Consider the following 16,658-nt stretch of genomic DNA (forward strand, 5'->3'; position numbering starts at 1 on the left):
TTCTAGGATCTTCCTTCCATTTTCCTGTGAAATATCTATTAAGAATATTAAAATATTGGAAACACACCCACACATACATAAACACACCCACACACACACACACAGAGTTCCTTGCATAACCCAAAAAGTATAGTACAGTCGTGCAGTTTAGCAAAGATGAGAGGCAAGATGTTGCTGATCAGATAACTCAGCTTTAAAATAGTCTTCACTGAGAGAAAATGTTAAGACATTACAGACGCTTCTGGAGCTCAATCAAGTGATTCCAAAAACTGCTCTGAATATGCTTATGGTTCACAATTTCTTTTTAAGAGAAAATAAAAAAATAGCATTCAAATTAGGATTTGGGATAGTTGTAAATATCTAAATGGTTAAAAGTCCACAACAAAATGCTATCCATGAATAGCATGGCTATCACAAATGCTTACAATAAGGCATATATTCAAAATGTGCAGCTCTTGTTTCTCTTGCTAAATGTTTATATATTTCCAAAACACATGCCACATTTTTATTAAAGGAACAATTTATTCATGTAATAATATGAATAATATACAAGGATAAAAAAATTAAATTCTGTAATATACTGACAATGAATTGACAATAAAAAGGAATAGGAATTTTTTTATAAAGGGAAAAGGCACAAAGCAAAGTAATTTAATTAATTAATAAGTAATGTAATTTAATTGGAACAAAGCAATATCAGAAGCAAATACAAAATACTTAGGGAATTTAGTCAATAAAAGGCAATAATTGATACTATTTGATTTTTTTCCCTTCCTTTATTCTAATATCTTAATATAGCCCAGGAACAGAACAAAAGCTAATTGACAAGAAACTATTCTAGTCTAGATGGACCTTTCCATGTTTCATTTTGGCATCCTTGACAGACATCCTTGATCATTAACTGTTATACTTTCCCATGTATTCCCTTTGGAGACTGATTTCAAATGTCTCTCTTATAGGATCAATCTTTGCACACAGCTGAAAAGATTCTTCTAAGCTACAAGGGGAAACTTGTTGCCCCATAACAGAGAATTCTCTATAATAGAATATTTTAGAATCCTTTCAAACATGCAAATTTTGCCATTAGGAACGCATCTTCATTGGATCCAGAATAAAGATGAACAGTTGTATATCAGCATGTTAATGATACCATATTCTGAACCAACAAATTGCCTTCTGCAAAGACTTTATGTAGAAGTTAAACAGGATGGAGAAAGGATTGAATTCTGGGCCACAGGACTAAAGTCCATAGCAGAATGTCAGATGGTTAGTTCCCTAGCTGACTGCCTTAATAACTGTAGCCACCCAGTCAGGTAGAAATGGAACAACTGTAATATGCTAATTCCACCTGCCAATTTTTGTAAGAGGTCCAGAAAGATGCTGTAGTTGACAATAACTAAATCTACCAGGAAATGTAGAAGGACAAGGAGGGTCATGTTCCATAAGTCCAAGGCCTACCAAAAGTCATCCATTAGAAAAGCCACTAAAGATCTCTGTCTCTATTCCATGCCTCATCTGAAACCAGATTCCTATACGTAAATAATACCATCTAGAAGTCTCTGTTGTTGCAGCCTTAGCTCTTTCTCAGCAACCTTCCCTAGAAAGGGGAGTTGGTGATAGGATGGAAGTTATTCAGGCTATGGAATCTAGGCCTGGCTTCTTATGAAGTAGAAAGACCAGCTGCTTTTTCAGGCTCCTGGAATCTCCTCTTCCGGAAACATGGGCAACCAAAACAGTCAGTTGATCTTTCAAAGCTAAACATGGCTAGATCTAATTAATACTTGGACTGGAGACCATATGGAAATAACAGGTGATAGCAGAAAAGTTGTAAAAAAAATTGCAGGGCAACCTCTGCATTATTAATACCAAGTAAGTTAAATGGATATATCCATGAAGCCATTGCCTGGTTTCTCCCAAGCATGCTGGACTACAAACATTTAATAGGCATACAAGAATCCAGATGTCAACATCCAGATGTTTCCCATGTAACTGGGAAAGTTCAAGGAGGGAGTATTACAAACATTTCAGCAATATACCTTTAATGTGAGTCTAGGGCAGGGATGTCAAACTGGCATTCCACGGGCCAGATGCGTCATGTGCAGGCCCGTGGAGTCGGGGTGACTCCACAAAGGCAAAAATCATCACGATGCATCATGATACGTCACGTGACACGATCGAGTTTGTCAACTGTGGTCTAGGGTAAATACCAAATCTTAAAAAACTGTGAGAGGAAATTCACAACTCAATTACAGTGAGTTAATTAGTGCTGATAGGGACGCGGTGGCTCAGTGGGTTAGGACGCTGAGCTTGTCGATCGGAAGGTCGGCAGTTTGGCAGGTCAAATCCCGAGTGCCGCGTAACAGAGTGAGCGCCTGTTACTCATCCCAGCTTCTGCCAACCTAGCAGTTCGAAAGCACGTAAAAATGCAAGTAGAAAAATAGGGACCACTCCGGTGGGAAGGTAACAGCGTTCCGTGCGCCTTTGGCGTCTAGTCATGCCGGCCACATGACCACGGAGACGTCCTCGGACAAGCGCTGGCTCTTCGGCTTTGAAACGGAGATGAGCACCGGCCCCTAGAGTCGGAAACAACTAGCACGCATGTGCGGGGGAACCTTTAACTTTACCTTTAATTAGTGCTGAGTGATTTAACATCCAGTCTCCTAGATTTCTTTCCTCCTGTGGACTAAGTTGCCATTTGTGAGATACAATGTTAACTGGTGTGCCCACTATCTCTTGCCTATGTTTATGTCTATGTTCTCTCCCATGGGTTTCCCAGCTTCCTAACAATCACTCACACCAGGCTCTGATAAGAAATTTTATTGCAGAAGAGTTCAAAAGCTATTACAAAGAATTCCAGTGATTGTTATGTATCGAAACTAACTCCAGTGTACAGTGAATTTGTGGTATTGCTTTAGCATCTCTTATTTCCATCATGCTATCCAATGATAAATAAGACCCTCTCTTTTGGCCATGAGGTCTGGCTTTGATTACATTCATATAGGATATAAGATTGTTCTCTAGCTATGTTAAGAACAACCTCTATCACTAGCACTAGCTAGTGCTAGCACTAGCATTGTCTACAACAAACAGTAATAACAACAAAACAATATGTATACATCAAGCAATGGTACAATTACATACTTGTGTCATGTTTTCTGATGGGAGTATGGGAAATATGGCATTTATGTGATGATGTCATCTCAAACAATGGCTAACCTATGCTGGCTGGAAATTTTAAGGGGTTTTCTGACATAAACTACAATAACTTGAGCTTTATTATAATGTAAAAGTTGCTAATGCAAGATGGAAAGAGACATGACAATTCTAAAAAAACAGGTACATTTTAACTCCCATAGATCTGCTATCTGAATTTAGGATATGCAGGTATAATAACACTGAACCCACCCACTTGAAGAAGCTGTCCAAATTTTACATTATTATTTTATTTAAATTCTTTAATTCTCTATTTACATCATTATTTGCTTTCCACTGTGTATACCATGCAAGAAAGGCTTGCTGAATCCACAATGTTACCAAATGCTACACTTACCACCTGCATAACATTTTCTCACTCAGCTCTTTCTTCTAAAAGAAAAAGTAAGCAAAAACGCTTTCAACGTTAGGGCAAGCAAATTTGAAGTGGAAACCAGAAGAGAGGGGAAAGAAAGGGCAATTTGAAAATGTTCTTGTTATTTGCACATCAATGGGATAATTCTGAAAATTTTTGCTCTAACTCTTTGGCACATTATTTTAAACTCTAATGTAGAAATTATACTTAGCCATACTAAGTGCTGAAAAAGGAAATATGCAATGCGCCACAAATGAAAGATGGTATGCAGTTGTTGTTGTTGTTTTTTTACTTCTATTGCATCTTCATGCTCAATATGCTTGGTTTACATTGTAGAAAGACAATATTATAGAGTGATTGCTATGGGATTACGAGAATCAGCCACCTGAGCCCTACTGTCTTACCTCCACCATAGCAACAAAATCTTCTCTCTCTCTCTCTCTGTGTGTGTGTGTGTGTGTGTGTGTGTGTGCACTTAAAATGCAACCTGATTAGCTTTTATCGGTCCGCAGCTGCCTCCACGCGAACATGCCGCTTGCAAAGGACCTCCTGCACCCCTCGCTCGAGAAGCAGAAGCACAAGAAGCACCTGGTGCAGAGCCCCAACTCCTGCTTCATGGACATCAAGTGCCCGGGTTGCTACAAAATCACCACGGTTTTCAGTCACGCCCAGACAGTTGTGTTGTGTGTTGGCTGCTCGACTGTGCTGTGTCAGCCCACTGGTGGAAAGGCAAGGTTGACAGAAGGGTGCTCTTTCCAGCGAAAGCAACATTAAACAGTGGGCACATGGCACGGGATGGCGGGTGGGACTATGCGAACAGTGGCTGGCTGCGATCCTGAGCCCTGGAGCACCAATGGAAGTATATTATGCAACCTGATTAGAAATTCTTCTTCTAACATTATCTTAAAAGGATACCTTTATACAGTTTGTGAACAGCTAAGAACTGAATAAAACAGAGCTAAGATATTCAAAATGCAGGGCATCTGTGAATAGACAATATTTTATCGCGATCTTTCCACAATTTTTATTTAAAAGACTAAAAAATAAATAAATCAGAATCTTGCCTGGTTTTTCTCAGAAGGTCAATCAGTAAAGGAATAACTACATTTAAGCTAGTGAAATTTGAAGGTTTTTGCCAGAGAAAGCAGGTATATAATTGTGTTCGTTCTGTCTCTCACTTGTTTGCTTTATAATATAAGAAGTAAGAAATGGCCATCTCACTCAAGCTTCAGTGATTTTTAAAATGATACTTAAATCGGCATACCTTCCCTTCAAAACCTTTACTTTCTTGTATGTTCTGTTGGTTAAAAATCTACTTTCGATAAGAGCGAGTTTTCCTCTTCTCACCTGCTTATAGATCAAGTGAAGCATTATCTACCTGAAAATATAAGAGACTAATGTGGCAGGTATTTTTGGCTATGATGTACGTAGTTCCTTGTGGATCATCCGTAAACACTGTCCTCCTGACTTAAAAGTCAGGCTAGGCACCCGTTTGCTTGGCTGTGCCTCACTGGTCACCATTTGTCATATAGTCCCAGGGTGGCATTGGTCCCATCTGTTCATAGCTGGTTGGCAATGAGGGTAGATGTGTGCAGTCATCCGTCAATCTTTGGTGCCTCAGGATGTTTAACAACTAAATTAAGTAACAGCTAAGATGTGTGAACTTTCTGCCAGCTGTGACCATGTAAGTCAAGTGGATAAAAATCATCCAACCCATATGAATGTGGTTAGCAGGAGGAAAAAAGTGTTGCTAAACCCAATTAAGAGATACCCCCATAATTCTTATAACCACAAAGGAGAGCGAGAATGTGGACTCAGGGCTGGCAAGAGCCACATCATCTCTATCAGAGAAGCAGCTAAACTTCCATTGGATAAACACATCTATATGTCATGTGAATGACAGCTCAGTGTCTTGCCCTAAAAGGGAGAAGGCGAAACACAGTCACTTTAACAAGTGAATACGATTTTCCTACAATTTTCTTCTGGCAAATTTTAAGCTTGTTTCATAAAGCAACAACTGTACACTGAGGAAGAATCAGCAGGCAGTTTAGCTTTCTGACAGTCTCTAGCTCTTCATATAAACTTTCAAACATAAGGTTGTCACACTCACAGAAAATATTTTAAATATTTACATTTAAAATAAAAACTTGTGGATGGCAAATGACATGCTTTAACATGCCAGAACAAATAAAATACTTGTTTTCCTCTAAAGCTAGAAGAAATCACTTCATTTTTTCCTCCTCTGAGAGATCACTCCAGAATTATCTCTGTGATAAGGAAAGTGTGCAGTCAGTGGGCCACATACAGACTACTAGCACCAATTCTGTGGCTTCCAGGGATTCAAGAATGGATGGAAGAAAGCATTTGGTCATTTGTGGAGAGGCTGGTGGGCTTTAAGTGGCACAATAGATGCCATAATTTTTTTTGAAGGCATTCACTTATTTTCAAATTTCCCCAGCCCCAAATTGGACCCTGGGTCCACCCGCATTTGGACAGCAGTTTTCAAAATGCCACACAGCACCAGGTACGGCTTTAACTTGTGGGTCTTTATCTTGTAGGAAATGAGATGGACTGATGAATGCCAATGCTAATGCTTCCATTCCCTGGATTAACAAATGACACTTAGGAAAGTTCCACTAATCGTCAAAGATTAACTGTTTCAGAAGCTCCGATGGGATACAGGAAGGGTACATGATCAAGGAACTGATGTAATAGCCAGAGCCTCTGTAGTTTTCGGTCTGTTCCATGCATGATTAAAGTTCTCAGACAAGCTGACTCTGTCTTTGTCAAATAGCCTGGGGAAGAAAAACGGCACAAAACAGACTTTTTTCAGGACTATAGTTTTACACACTGTATCAGGAGTAGCCTAAAATAGCATTATTAATAAGGCTAACTAGAGCACAGATATATCTGACAGTAAACTCCAATGGAAAAAATCCTAACACTAACAGTAGTTTGACAATGGAACCAATTGTTCAGACAGAAAAGCTCTCTGGGCGTGTTCAAGCACAGGCTAGACTAGACAGCCATCTATCAGGGACACTTTAATTCAGGTTCCTGCACTGAGGATTGCTGAAGATCTGGCTGTTTCCCTAGACATTTGTTTCATCCTTGCCATGGTTGTATGTTGCCATGGGTATCCTAGGTTGTATGCTGTCATTCACGTTTTAATTTTTGAATATTACCTAGAGTTAGTTTTATGAGATGGACAACTATATAATTAATTTAAATTAAAAACAAAAACAAAAATTCAACAGAAAACCTACTCTCAGGCAGCTTAGATTTTAACCTGTTTTGATGGATATAATAGTTGTTGTCTTTTTTGTTTGCTCAACATCAGTTTTTGACAGTGGACAAGTTTACCTATAAAAATGAGCAAATACATCAGTGGCTAAAGAAAAATTATTTGTCCAGACAGAGCAGTTTACCCTAATCACTGCTATGTGTACTTTAATTCACTATGTAAATGTTAAAAAAAGTATATATTTTGGCTCAGAATTAAGAACTCCACATTTTTCCTAGCTCCGCTCTTGTGTCTTTAACAATAGCATCCCATAGAAATTAACCAATGTTATTTATTCCATCCCTGGGAAAGCTCCTGTTTTCCTAAAAGTGCATGAACAAAGTCAGAAAAATAGAATCGTAGCAGATGTAGAATTAAAAATGCATAAATGCAAATGTGTTCATTATTACTAAATTACAGAGTTTGGAAAATGGAATACAAGAGTCAAATGATTGGCATAAAAGTGATTAATTTATCAAACTAACCCTAGAGAAATTCTTGAATAGAGTTATGAAAATAATGCTGCAGCCCTTCAAATAGTATTCAAAGTTGTTTTACTTTTTTAAATTTATAGTGTTTTTATTTTAGTTTTATATGGATATAGAAACAGTTAATCTGGACATTCTTTTTTTACCATTGACAGGAAAAAATATTGGAGCTAAAGACATTCTTGTATCATTGCTGTCTCTTTCTTCTAAAAAATCATATAAATATCCTGACCTCCACAATAATAATAATAATAATAATAATAATAATAATAATAATAATAATAATAATAATAATAATAATAATAATAATAAAGTTGGAAGGGACCTTGGAGGTCATCTAGTCCAACCCCCTGCTCAGGCTTCAGGAACCCTATACCATTTCAGACAAATGGCTGTCCAGTCTCTTCTTAAAAACCTCCAGTGAATCTTCAGTTCACACTTAATAGCAATCTGCAGAATGATCAAGACAGTAACAAACATGACTGGGGAACCCAGAATGCAATACCATCCCATACTATGGACAAACTATAAATAGTCTTCAGTGCTCAAATGTACAAAAGAGGAAATTTGGAATTCACAGTAAGAAAGATGTTGTCAGGACCCACCTCAATCCACATCTTAGGAAATAAGAACTCTTGGATGCAAGTTTAGTCCAAAAGCAAAATGTTTACTAGGATGGAATCGATTGTGGGAATACAAGACGGAATCTGACAAAAGTTACATTTCAATCCTATATAAAGCATTCCCATTTCAGCCCCTCCCCTCATCCATTTGGTCAGGCTGTCATCAGTTGCTAGGTGTCAGGTCCTTCCATGGGAAAGGGAACTCTCCTTGGTTTTATGGTTATTGCTTTCCTTTTCAGTTGTAAATGAAGATACAATCCAGACCTGTCTGTCCCCCTCCTTCCCCCAGTTAAAACATCCCCTGTTGTTTGAAAATCGCTTTAGTAACCATCCTCTCCCCCCCCCTCGGAGAGATGGCAGAATCCCCAGAAATAGCACGTTGTTCTACCTATACAATTATGAAATGTGATATAAATGGATTCTGACAGATGTAGTAACAATTCCTGAAAAGCATCTAAGCCCATAATCATGGATATGAAATCAGATGTGACCCACAGTAGAGGCACACCATTAAAATGCATCACAGATCTTAACATGAGATGGAATTCATGAAATTCAGTCTAGGATCTATCTGCAAAATCAGTTGGGATTAATTTCAGAATCATGAAATAAAGCCTATTTCTGAACAAAGAACCACACGTCAGCTTTGTAGAGAATTAGTAGATACCATCCCCCATCCTACCCGATTGGAGAGTAAGCATTTGGTTTGGACCTAAAATGAATCTTCTACTATTACCTTTATGGACTCCTTTGCTCAAGCTTCTTAACTAACTCCTTAGCCTCTAATTCCTAAGGTAAAACAGAGAGTTAAGCAGAGCAATCCTAGGTTACTTAGGAGTAACTGTTTCCTTGTGAGTAGCTGCTATGCCAAATACTAAGGAATACAAGCTGAATTGGGTCCAAGTGTAAAAGCACACATGGGCAGTTCTATACTTGTAAAAAAAATGCCCAACATTTGTGACAACCTGTCTTGCTTACCTGGATTTCTTAACTCTCCACTGCATTTCAACTAACCTTTCCACTGATGACATGGAAGATTTCCTAACAGTGAGAACAATTAACCAGTGGAAAGCTTGCCTTCAGTTGTAGATGCTTCATCACTGGAGGTTTTTAAGAAAAGACTGGCCAACCACCTATCTGAAATGATATAAGGTGTCCTGCTTGAGCAGGGGGTTGGACTAGAAGACCTTCAAGGTCCCTTCCACATCTATTCTGATTGATATGGTATCGTACTTTCAGCCTGGACTGGATCATACTTTGTGGGGACTTAGTGACTTTGTGGGGACTGTGTCAATCTTGGCCTCTTGACTTTTTCTGCAAGTGTGAGATAGAACAAAGAAAGTTCATTAGCATGTGGGAGGCAGCTATAATTCAGCTAGGAAAAAAGGGGGTAAAGCCTCAATGCTTTTTGCTTATGTGATGCTGTATTACCAATTTCCTTTCCTGTTTTGCATACTCTATAGAGCAGTTCTTTGCATTTGGAATCTTCTGGTGACAGATTTTCTCACTGACTGAAAGAGCAGAACTAAAACCTGTTCAATTCTCCTACTTGTTTTTCAATTAGTTCAAAGATGCACTAGGGATTTATCTCTGGTTCTGCTTATTGTATGCTGCAGATCACTGATTTTTTTTATTTTCTTAATGGAAGTTGACTGATGATCAAAATCAGATACTGATTAATATCTGCTGGCTTCCCTTCATAAAGGTCATGGAACGTTCAGCTGTTTTAAGGCTGTAAAGGCTTCAAGAAAATTACAACATTCATAGTAGAGTAATGCCCTTATTGATTAATTCAAAGTCACAAAGGAATGTAGGACCTTTCCAATTCCCTACCACCTTTAATATGGCAAGATGATAATCAAAGGGGGGGGGGAAGAAGAAGGGGTTAGTTAACAGAGATTGAAGCCATGGGTTTGCCTTGATCTCCTCTATTCAAATTAGATAATCTAGCTCTTATTTGGATCCATATTCACTTTAGAACAACGCATACAGGTGGGCAGGAGGAGACTTGTTTCTATTATTAAATAAAACAGAAGCCAATTTTAGATTATGCACAGGATACAAAAAGGTCAATAAAAATCAATTTGCCATAGTGACTGGAAATGATTTATTCTCAGAGAATGAATATGACCATGAATTAAGATAGAGATCTATCAGACTGACAACATTTCTGATATCATTTTCAAAATTTAAATTATTCTTTCTGCTCTTCTGTGCAAGTGATGTTTTAAGATGACAGTAAAAGATAAGTAAAGATTAAGAATATTTGAGATATGAATTGCTGCTGCTACAGTAAGTGGATGAGATTGTTTATGGGGAGCGAAAAGTAGAAAAGAGCATGAAACAATTCAGGAAAACTTGTTTGAATGGCAACAAGAGGACAGAGCGACTCAAAAGCAAGAGCAGTGAATAAAGAGCAAAAGAGATTTGAAGTGAAAGGAATAAAGAAGCCATAAGAGACTGTTTAGAATGACAGGAGGATATACAGAACATGATGCAGCCACATGCAGCACCATATAATGGGTTTCATTGGCTCAGGAGTGTCTGCACGGTATGGTCAAAAAAGTCAAGATGGCAATGCACATAAAACCCTGGTTTTTTCTCCCCTTCCTTTGGCTTCCTGTGTTTAGCCTGGAGATGTAACTGAACAAGGGCTATGAGATAAGAGAAATAAATTTGGAAGATCAGTTCAGCGTGGAAATAATTTAACTGAAATGCTTTCAGATCCAACCTCTTTTTATATCCCTAACATAAATAATGAAGTATAGCTAAGCTAACGATGAGGAATTAGCTGTTTCAAATTCCAGAAAAAACTACAAAAAATAACTCATGGAGAAAAAAAGAGAGAATTATAACATTAATCTCCTTTTCAAGACCTCACCTGATCACCTCACTTAAAGAGATGGCTCTGTTGTTGTTGTTCCTTCTTTACAATCATATTGTTAGGGACACTAGCCATGTTTGTTGTCTGGGAGCATTCATAGTTTTAAGTACATACCATTGAAAATGTTTTGATAATATTTTCAATCATATTGTTTTGATAATTTGAGAGTTGTTAATAAGTATAATGTCCCCCTCACCCTGGATAATTCAACAATATAATGCAGTCCCCTGAAGATGGATTGATTATATCCAGAATAAATATGGGACTAAAAAGTTTCACTTAGCATTTGAATAAGTAGTGGATTTATATGATGTATAACTAGCTTGTAGTTATTTTATTAAGAGTTAAAGTGCGATAGAATTTAATATTTTATTGTTTGCATATTTTAGATTATGTTTGTTTGTATTTTTATACCCTGTATTTAGCTCTGGGAAATCGGGGAGGGGGGAGGGGAGGGGAGAGTTGGGGAGGTTTGGGGAGAGGGGAGGGGGAGGGAAGGGGTTTTGTATTCAAAAATGTACTGTAAAACTTTTCAATTAAAAAAAATGCAGTCCCCTGTGTTTCTACTATATGACCACTCTATGGCTTTCCCTGATACAATTTCCTTCCATACAGTGTCACAATTCCAGAAAGGGCAGACCAAAATGACACACACACACACACACATATATACATATATACATATATATACATATATATACATATATATACATATATATACATATACATATACATATACATATACATATACATATACATATACATATGGCTTTTTTTCTCATCGAACGCTCAGAACGGAGTTCCGGCACCTTTTTCGGATGGAACCTTGTAGGTTAGGCAAGGCACTCAGGGTGGCTAACAACAATAAAATACAAAATACAAATATTAAAAAAAAATAAACTATCACAAAGCCCCACTGAAACCAATAAAAACATTAAAAACATAATTAAAAACCCTTATCATCAGTCCAGGTCGGCCCGTTGGAAAAGGTATGTCTTGAGGTCACGATGAAAGGACCGGAGATCTGGGGCCATCCGGAGCTCCCGAGGGAGCTGATTCCACAAGGCAGGTGCCCCCACAGAGAAGGCCCTCCCCCTGGGGGTCACCAGCCGACATTGTCTGGCAGACGGCACCCTGAGGAGGCCCTCTCTGTGTGAGTGCACAGGGCGATGGGAAGTCGTTTCTGGCAGCAGACGGTCCTGCAAGTAACCCAGGCCTAAGCCATATACAAAAGTCAATGCTTCTGGAAAAGGATTTGGGCTTAAAGAGCAAGATAAGTAATGGAAAGTGTCATGCTTATTATTCATTCAGCGAAGCAAAGATTCTCCTAGAATCCCTTTTCAAAAGAACTGTCCACTCTCACTAACTAAACTTCAGCACATGACTTAATAATGCTTTCATATTTGGTTTAGACAGCTATTCCTGTCTTTTGGATCATCAGAAACTTTATTATGGTAAGACCTTTTCTGAAACCTGGCCTCAAAGTCTGAACACAGAAGCAAGCAAGGTTTGAAATATTCTTAAATTGCATGTGTTTATGAATTGCATGATCTTAGCAGATAAAGGTTTCACCAAAGTGCAACCATGTTTTGACTTTGATTCTGAAGGAAAAAAAATAATTGCTATACTTCATGAAACAAAGAATTTTTTTGTTAAAGGGCTCAATAGTATTTCTTTCTCCCTGAAAATCTCTCTAACTTGAAAATAGCCTAAGTTAGAGAGATTTAAGGCTATTTTCTGCTAAACAAATATAACTGCTTAAAAATAATTGGGATACATCACCATCCAATCAAAAAAGAAAGCTGTGATTTTCACAACAAGCACAGAGCAGATGGGATCATTTGGTTCCATCAAAAGTATAGCTTCTAGCAATTTCAAGAAAAAGAAGGGCAATCGTGGTTGTACAGAAAATACCCCCCCCCCCCCATGTTTTTATACTCCACAAGCGATCAGAGATACTATTGAATGCTTAGACTAACTTTTCTAAACTGGTACTTTTACATTTGCTGGATCATCTCTCATACTCTCCAACAAACGAATCCCAAATCATTGTGTCAGCAAATTAAAAATTAGGATCACAAGTTATGCAGGATAAGTTAAAATAATAATTTTCAAGTTTGATATAAAGGAACATCAGGGAAAGGAGTGTTAAGATAACATGATTGAAAATCTGCTTTTTTTGCTATTCTTTAAATGGAACAAATTAACTATATATGGTAGGACCCCACCTTCCTGACAGAATTGCATTCAGGGCAATATTTTTTTGTCATTAGGTCTTCATGCTGGGGAAAGGCTTCTCCTACTGAGTCACAAGCTTTTTGAAAAACATACAGCAATCATACCGATACATAATTTGCTAGGCCTAAGTAGCCCCTGCATCATAAGTGTATCTCTCTAGTAGATGAGGAATGGCTAGAAATAAACAAAAAGATGCAGGACTTTCAAATTTCTCCTGCATTTTGAGTTGCCTGAAATCCCACTGAATCATTACTAGCTATACCAAAAAAATGTAGATATCAATAGTATATATCTATGGCTCAGGACTCCGGTATAGTACAACTTCCCTAACTAGCCCATCAGGTAATGCATTTTTCATCAAGCAGTTGCATTCTGCTCACATTAATTCATGTTTCAGGCTGTTTCCTGCATATTTATAGTAATCTCACTTCTTGCTACACATTCTTAGCAAGATTTTTAGTAGCTGTGTGTACATGAATGAAGGAAAAGGACCGAGTGTTTTTGCTTGTAGCCAGACAGGTAAATGATTCTTAGAGGAACAGAAATGTGACATAGTGAATCTCCAAGATCACTTCATTCTGTCATCCAGATAACAATTCATAGATCAAATTAATGGTTAAATAAGCAGAGTCTGGCTTGGAAGATGAGGATGTGATAATAAAGCCCGCTCTTTCAGTGTGTGGTGTGATATACAGTATGATTACTTTTAAACAGCCTGAAGATTTGTAATTTGATTTTTATAATGCTTTATAAGCAATCAATATTTATCCACTTGCTGATATTTGCTAGATTAAAAACTTACACATTGTTTTTATTTTCAAATTAGAATATATAAAACTAAAGTTGAATTTAGGGAAAATGTAAAGTACATCATATATAGAGCTAGTTTGGTCTAGTGGTTAAGGCACAAGGCTAGAAACCGGGAAACTGTGAGCTCTAGTCCTGCCTTAGGCATGAAAGTCAGGTGGGTGACTTTGGAGGAGAAAGAAATATTGGGTATGTTTGGTGCCTTGAGCTATAAACAAACAAACAAACAAATCAGAAGCAGTGACTGAGAAGATTTAGAGCCCCAGGCTTATGCTTAAGCAAATGTAATAGCTTTAGCTAGTTTATCCAGAAATTGATTGAACCTTCATTCCACCAAATTTCTGTTAGCCCATTTAAAATAAGTAAGTGTTCTATGGCACCTTAAATGCTAAGATAAATTTCTACATTATTAGAAGGTGGAATCTTACAGAGGAAGATACTTTGTCAGTCCCCACTAATATAAAGAAGCTCCATCGGCAGGAAAATACTATTATAATATATGATACCTGAAGTTTATAACAGTTAAAGCTATAGATGGGTTTCCTGGCATGATGCTTTTCTAGGTCCAAGCCTGCTTCACTTACGAGAAAGATCCAATCAAAGTCCTCTTTCCAGCTAAGGAAAATTCCCTCCTATTGCAACCAACAGGAAACGAAAAGAGGGGATCCTAGTATACCAAGGGGAAGGTAATATCTTCCACTTAACTAGCATTTAAGTTTTATAGACAAATCTGTTTTGGAAGCCTGTTGTCTTATCACCAGGCACTAGGATGCATCTATATAGCATGGATATGTAGATTTAACAAGAGAAAATTGAAAAAAAGCTTTTGTAAAGAACAGTACTCCAAATACATTAAATGTAAAGAGATTAAAAAGATCTTATTCTTGGATTGAAGTGATAACAGATGTGTGGACATCATGGCAGGTAAATTATTTTCAGCACAGAAGACGTTAAGAGTTTTCGGGTCAGCAGAGCAAAATGAGAAGAAGCTCAAGGTGGAGAGTGACACTTTCTAAGTTTAATCTGAAATGTTAATCTTCAAAATCGACAGATGACCTATGCAATTTATGATCTACCACGCCAAATGTACACATTGACCGAATATTGTTCCCTTTCTCTTTCTACACTTAATTATCCCCCCTTTCTCCAGCGCTTAGAAGTTCCAGGCACCAAAACCAGCAAGCTTTCCTAGCTTTTGGTTGGCCTCCTTGTAAACCCGGATGGACTCTTCAGCTTGGCAGATCACAAGAAGTGCAGGCCTGGTTTAAGAAGGTCCAAACTAAACATGCAATCCATGGATGAAAGGCTATTTGGCACAAGAGCCCTTTCCTCCACTCCGCTGCACAAAGGCCGTCTCTCATCGCAAAATGCCCCTTCCCGCAAACCCCTTCCCCAGCTACTGTCTGCATTTCCAGTTGCCCTCTGCAGGAGGGCTTAACAGACGACCCCCCCACGCCTCCCAAAAGGGGAACTCCCGCACATCTCAGAAACCCGCGCTCCCTTTAAGCGAGGAGAGGAAGACAGACGCTGCCCGTATCCCGAGGGCGTCCTTGGGTTCTCCCCGGTGCCAAAGGGGTCCCCTCCGAAGTATGGCCAGTCAGGCGTCCAAGCCGAGAAGCCCTCACTTTCTCCCCCGTCCCACCACCGCTTCTCGTAGGCAAGGGTCTTCAAACTTGGCCCTTTTATGACTTGTGGACTTCAACTCCCAGAATTCCTCAGCCAGCTTTGCTGGCTGAGGAATTCTGGGAGTTGAAGTCCACAAGTCATAAAAGGGCCAAGTTTGAAGACCCCTGTCGTAGAGCAACACTTTTTACAGGATCCTTCCTTTCCGCCTCGGTGTCCTGGCTTCTTCCTCCTTTCGCCGCCGCCGCCGCCGCCTCCTCTTTCCGTCTCCAGGACGGCCCGCTACGGTTATTTTGGCACGCGCGGGCTCTCGAGCAAACCCCAGCCATCTCTCCCCGCGTGGGATGCTTCGCTGATGTCATGCTCTCGCTCAGCTGCCTGCACACAAGCGCCCGGCCTCTCCCTCCCTCTCTCCCTCCCTTTTCTCGAGAACGGGCTCCGCCAAGAGAGGGCTAGAAAGTTAGCCGATACCCTCCGTGGCTTCCGGGAAGCAAAAGTCTGGAGAATAAACAAGCCGCCCGCCCTCCTTACCTCAGGCACAGAGTGGCTGGATCGGCACGTGTTTGCGCGTGGCGTCGCCGGGGCGAGGAACGCCTCAGAAGCTCCGGCGCAGCGGCAAACGCCTCTCGCTCTGCTGCCGGTCCTCCCTTTGCGGGTGAGCCTTTCCCTGTTCCTCCTCCTCCTCCTCCTCCACCACCTTCTCCACCTCCCGCTGTTGCGACTGCCGCCGCTGCCCGCTTGCCCGTGTTGTGCGTTCGCGCCCTGAGCCACTGCAGCATCTCTGCATCAGGATGTGCTCCTCCCTGCCCCTCCCTCTTCCCTGCGCGCGTCCGCCCTCCAGCAGCGTTCAAGGGGCTAAAGAGGGGTTCCCCCCCCTCCCTCCCTCCCTCCCTCCCTTTCCACTCTGCCTTTCCCTTGTTTGCCAGCACCAGGCAAGGGCTCGAGGCAGAGTGACTTGCAGCTCCAGCCGTAATTGTCGGGCTTCAGCTGCGCGGCTGCCACTGCCTCTTTTGGCGCCCTTCTCGTTTCAGGGAGACCGTCTCCTTCAACACTTCTCTGAACTAGGGCCGGTTGCTTTGGGTTCCTCCGGCCTCTAGGCCGTGGTGTGGGGGGGCGGGAAACAAAATGGTTTTAACGGTTGGTG

At 39.8% G+C, this 16,658-nt stretch overlaps 1 protein-coding gene across 1 annotated transcript; it reads left to right on the forward strand.

Moving 5' to 3' along the window:
* Positions 1-4,096: 4,096 nt before the first annotated feature.
* Positions 4,097-4,401, forward strand: LOC308664690 (small ribosomal subunit protein eS27-like; the record flags this gene model as incomplete). The annotated part of the gene is made up of 1 exon (XM_081322142.1): positions 4,097-4,401. The coding sequence occupies one exon, from the start codon at positions 4,097-4,099 to the stop codon at positions 4,340-4,342; it is 246 nt and encodes an 81-aa protein (XP_081178268.1). The 3' UTR covers positions 4,343-4,401.
* Between the last annotated feature and the right edge of the window lie 12,257 nt (positions 4,402-16,658).

This window comes from Vipera berus, assembly GCF_964194415.1.
Source record: "Vipera berus genome assembly, chromosome: 3".
In the NCBI taxonomy this organism is placed as follows: domain Eukaryota; kingdom Metazoa; phylum Chordata; class Lepidosauria; order Squamata; family Viperidae; genus Vipera; species Vipera berus.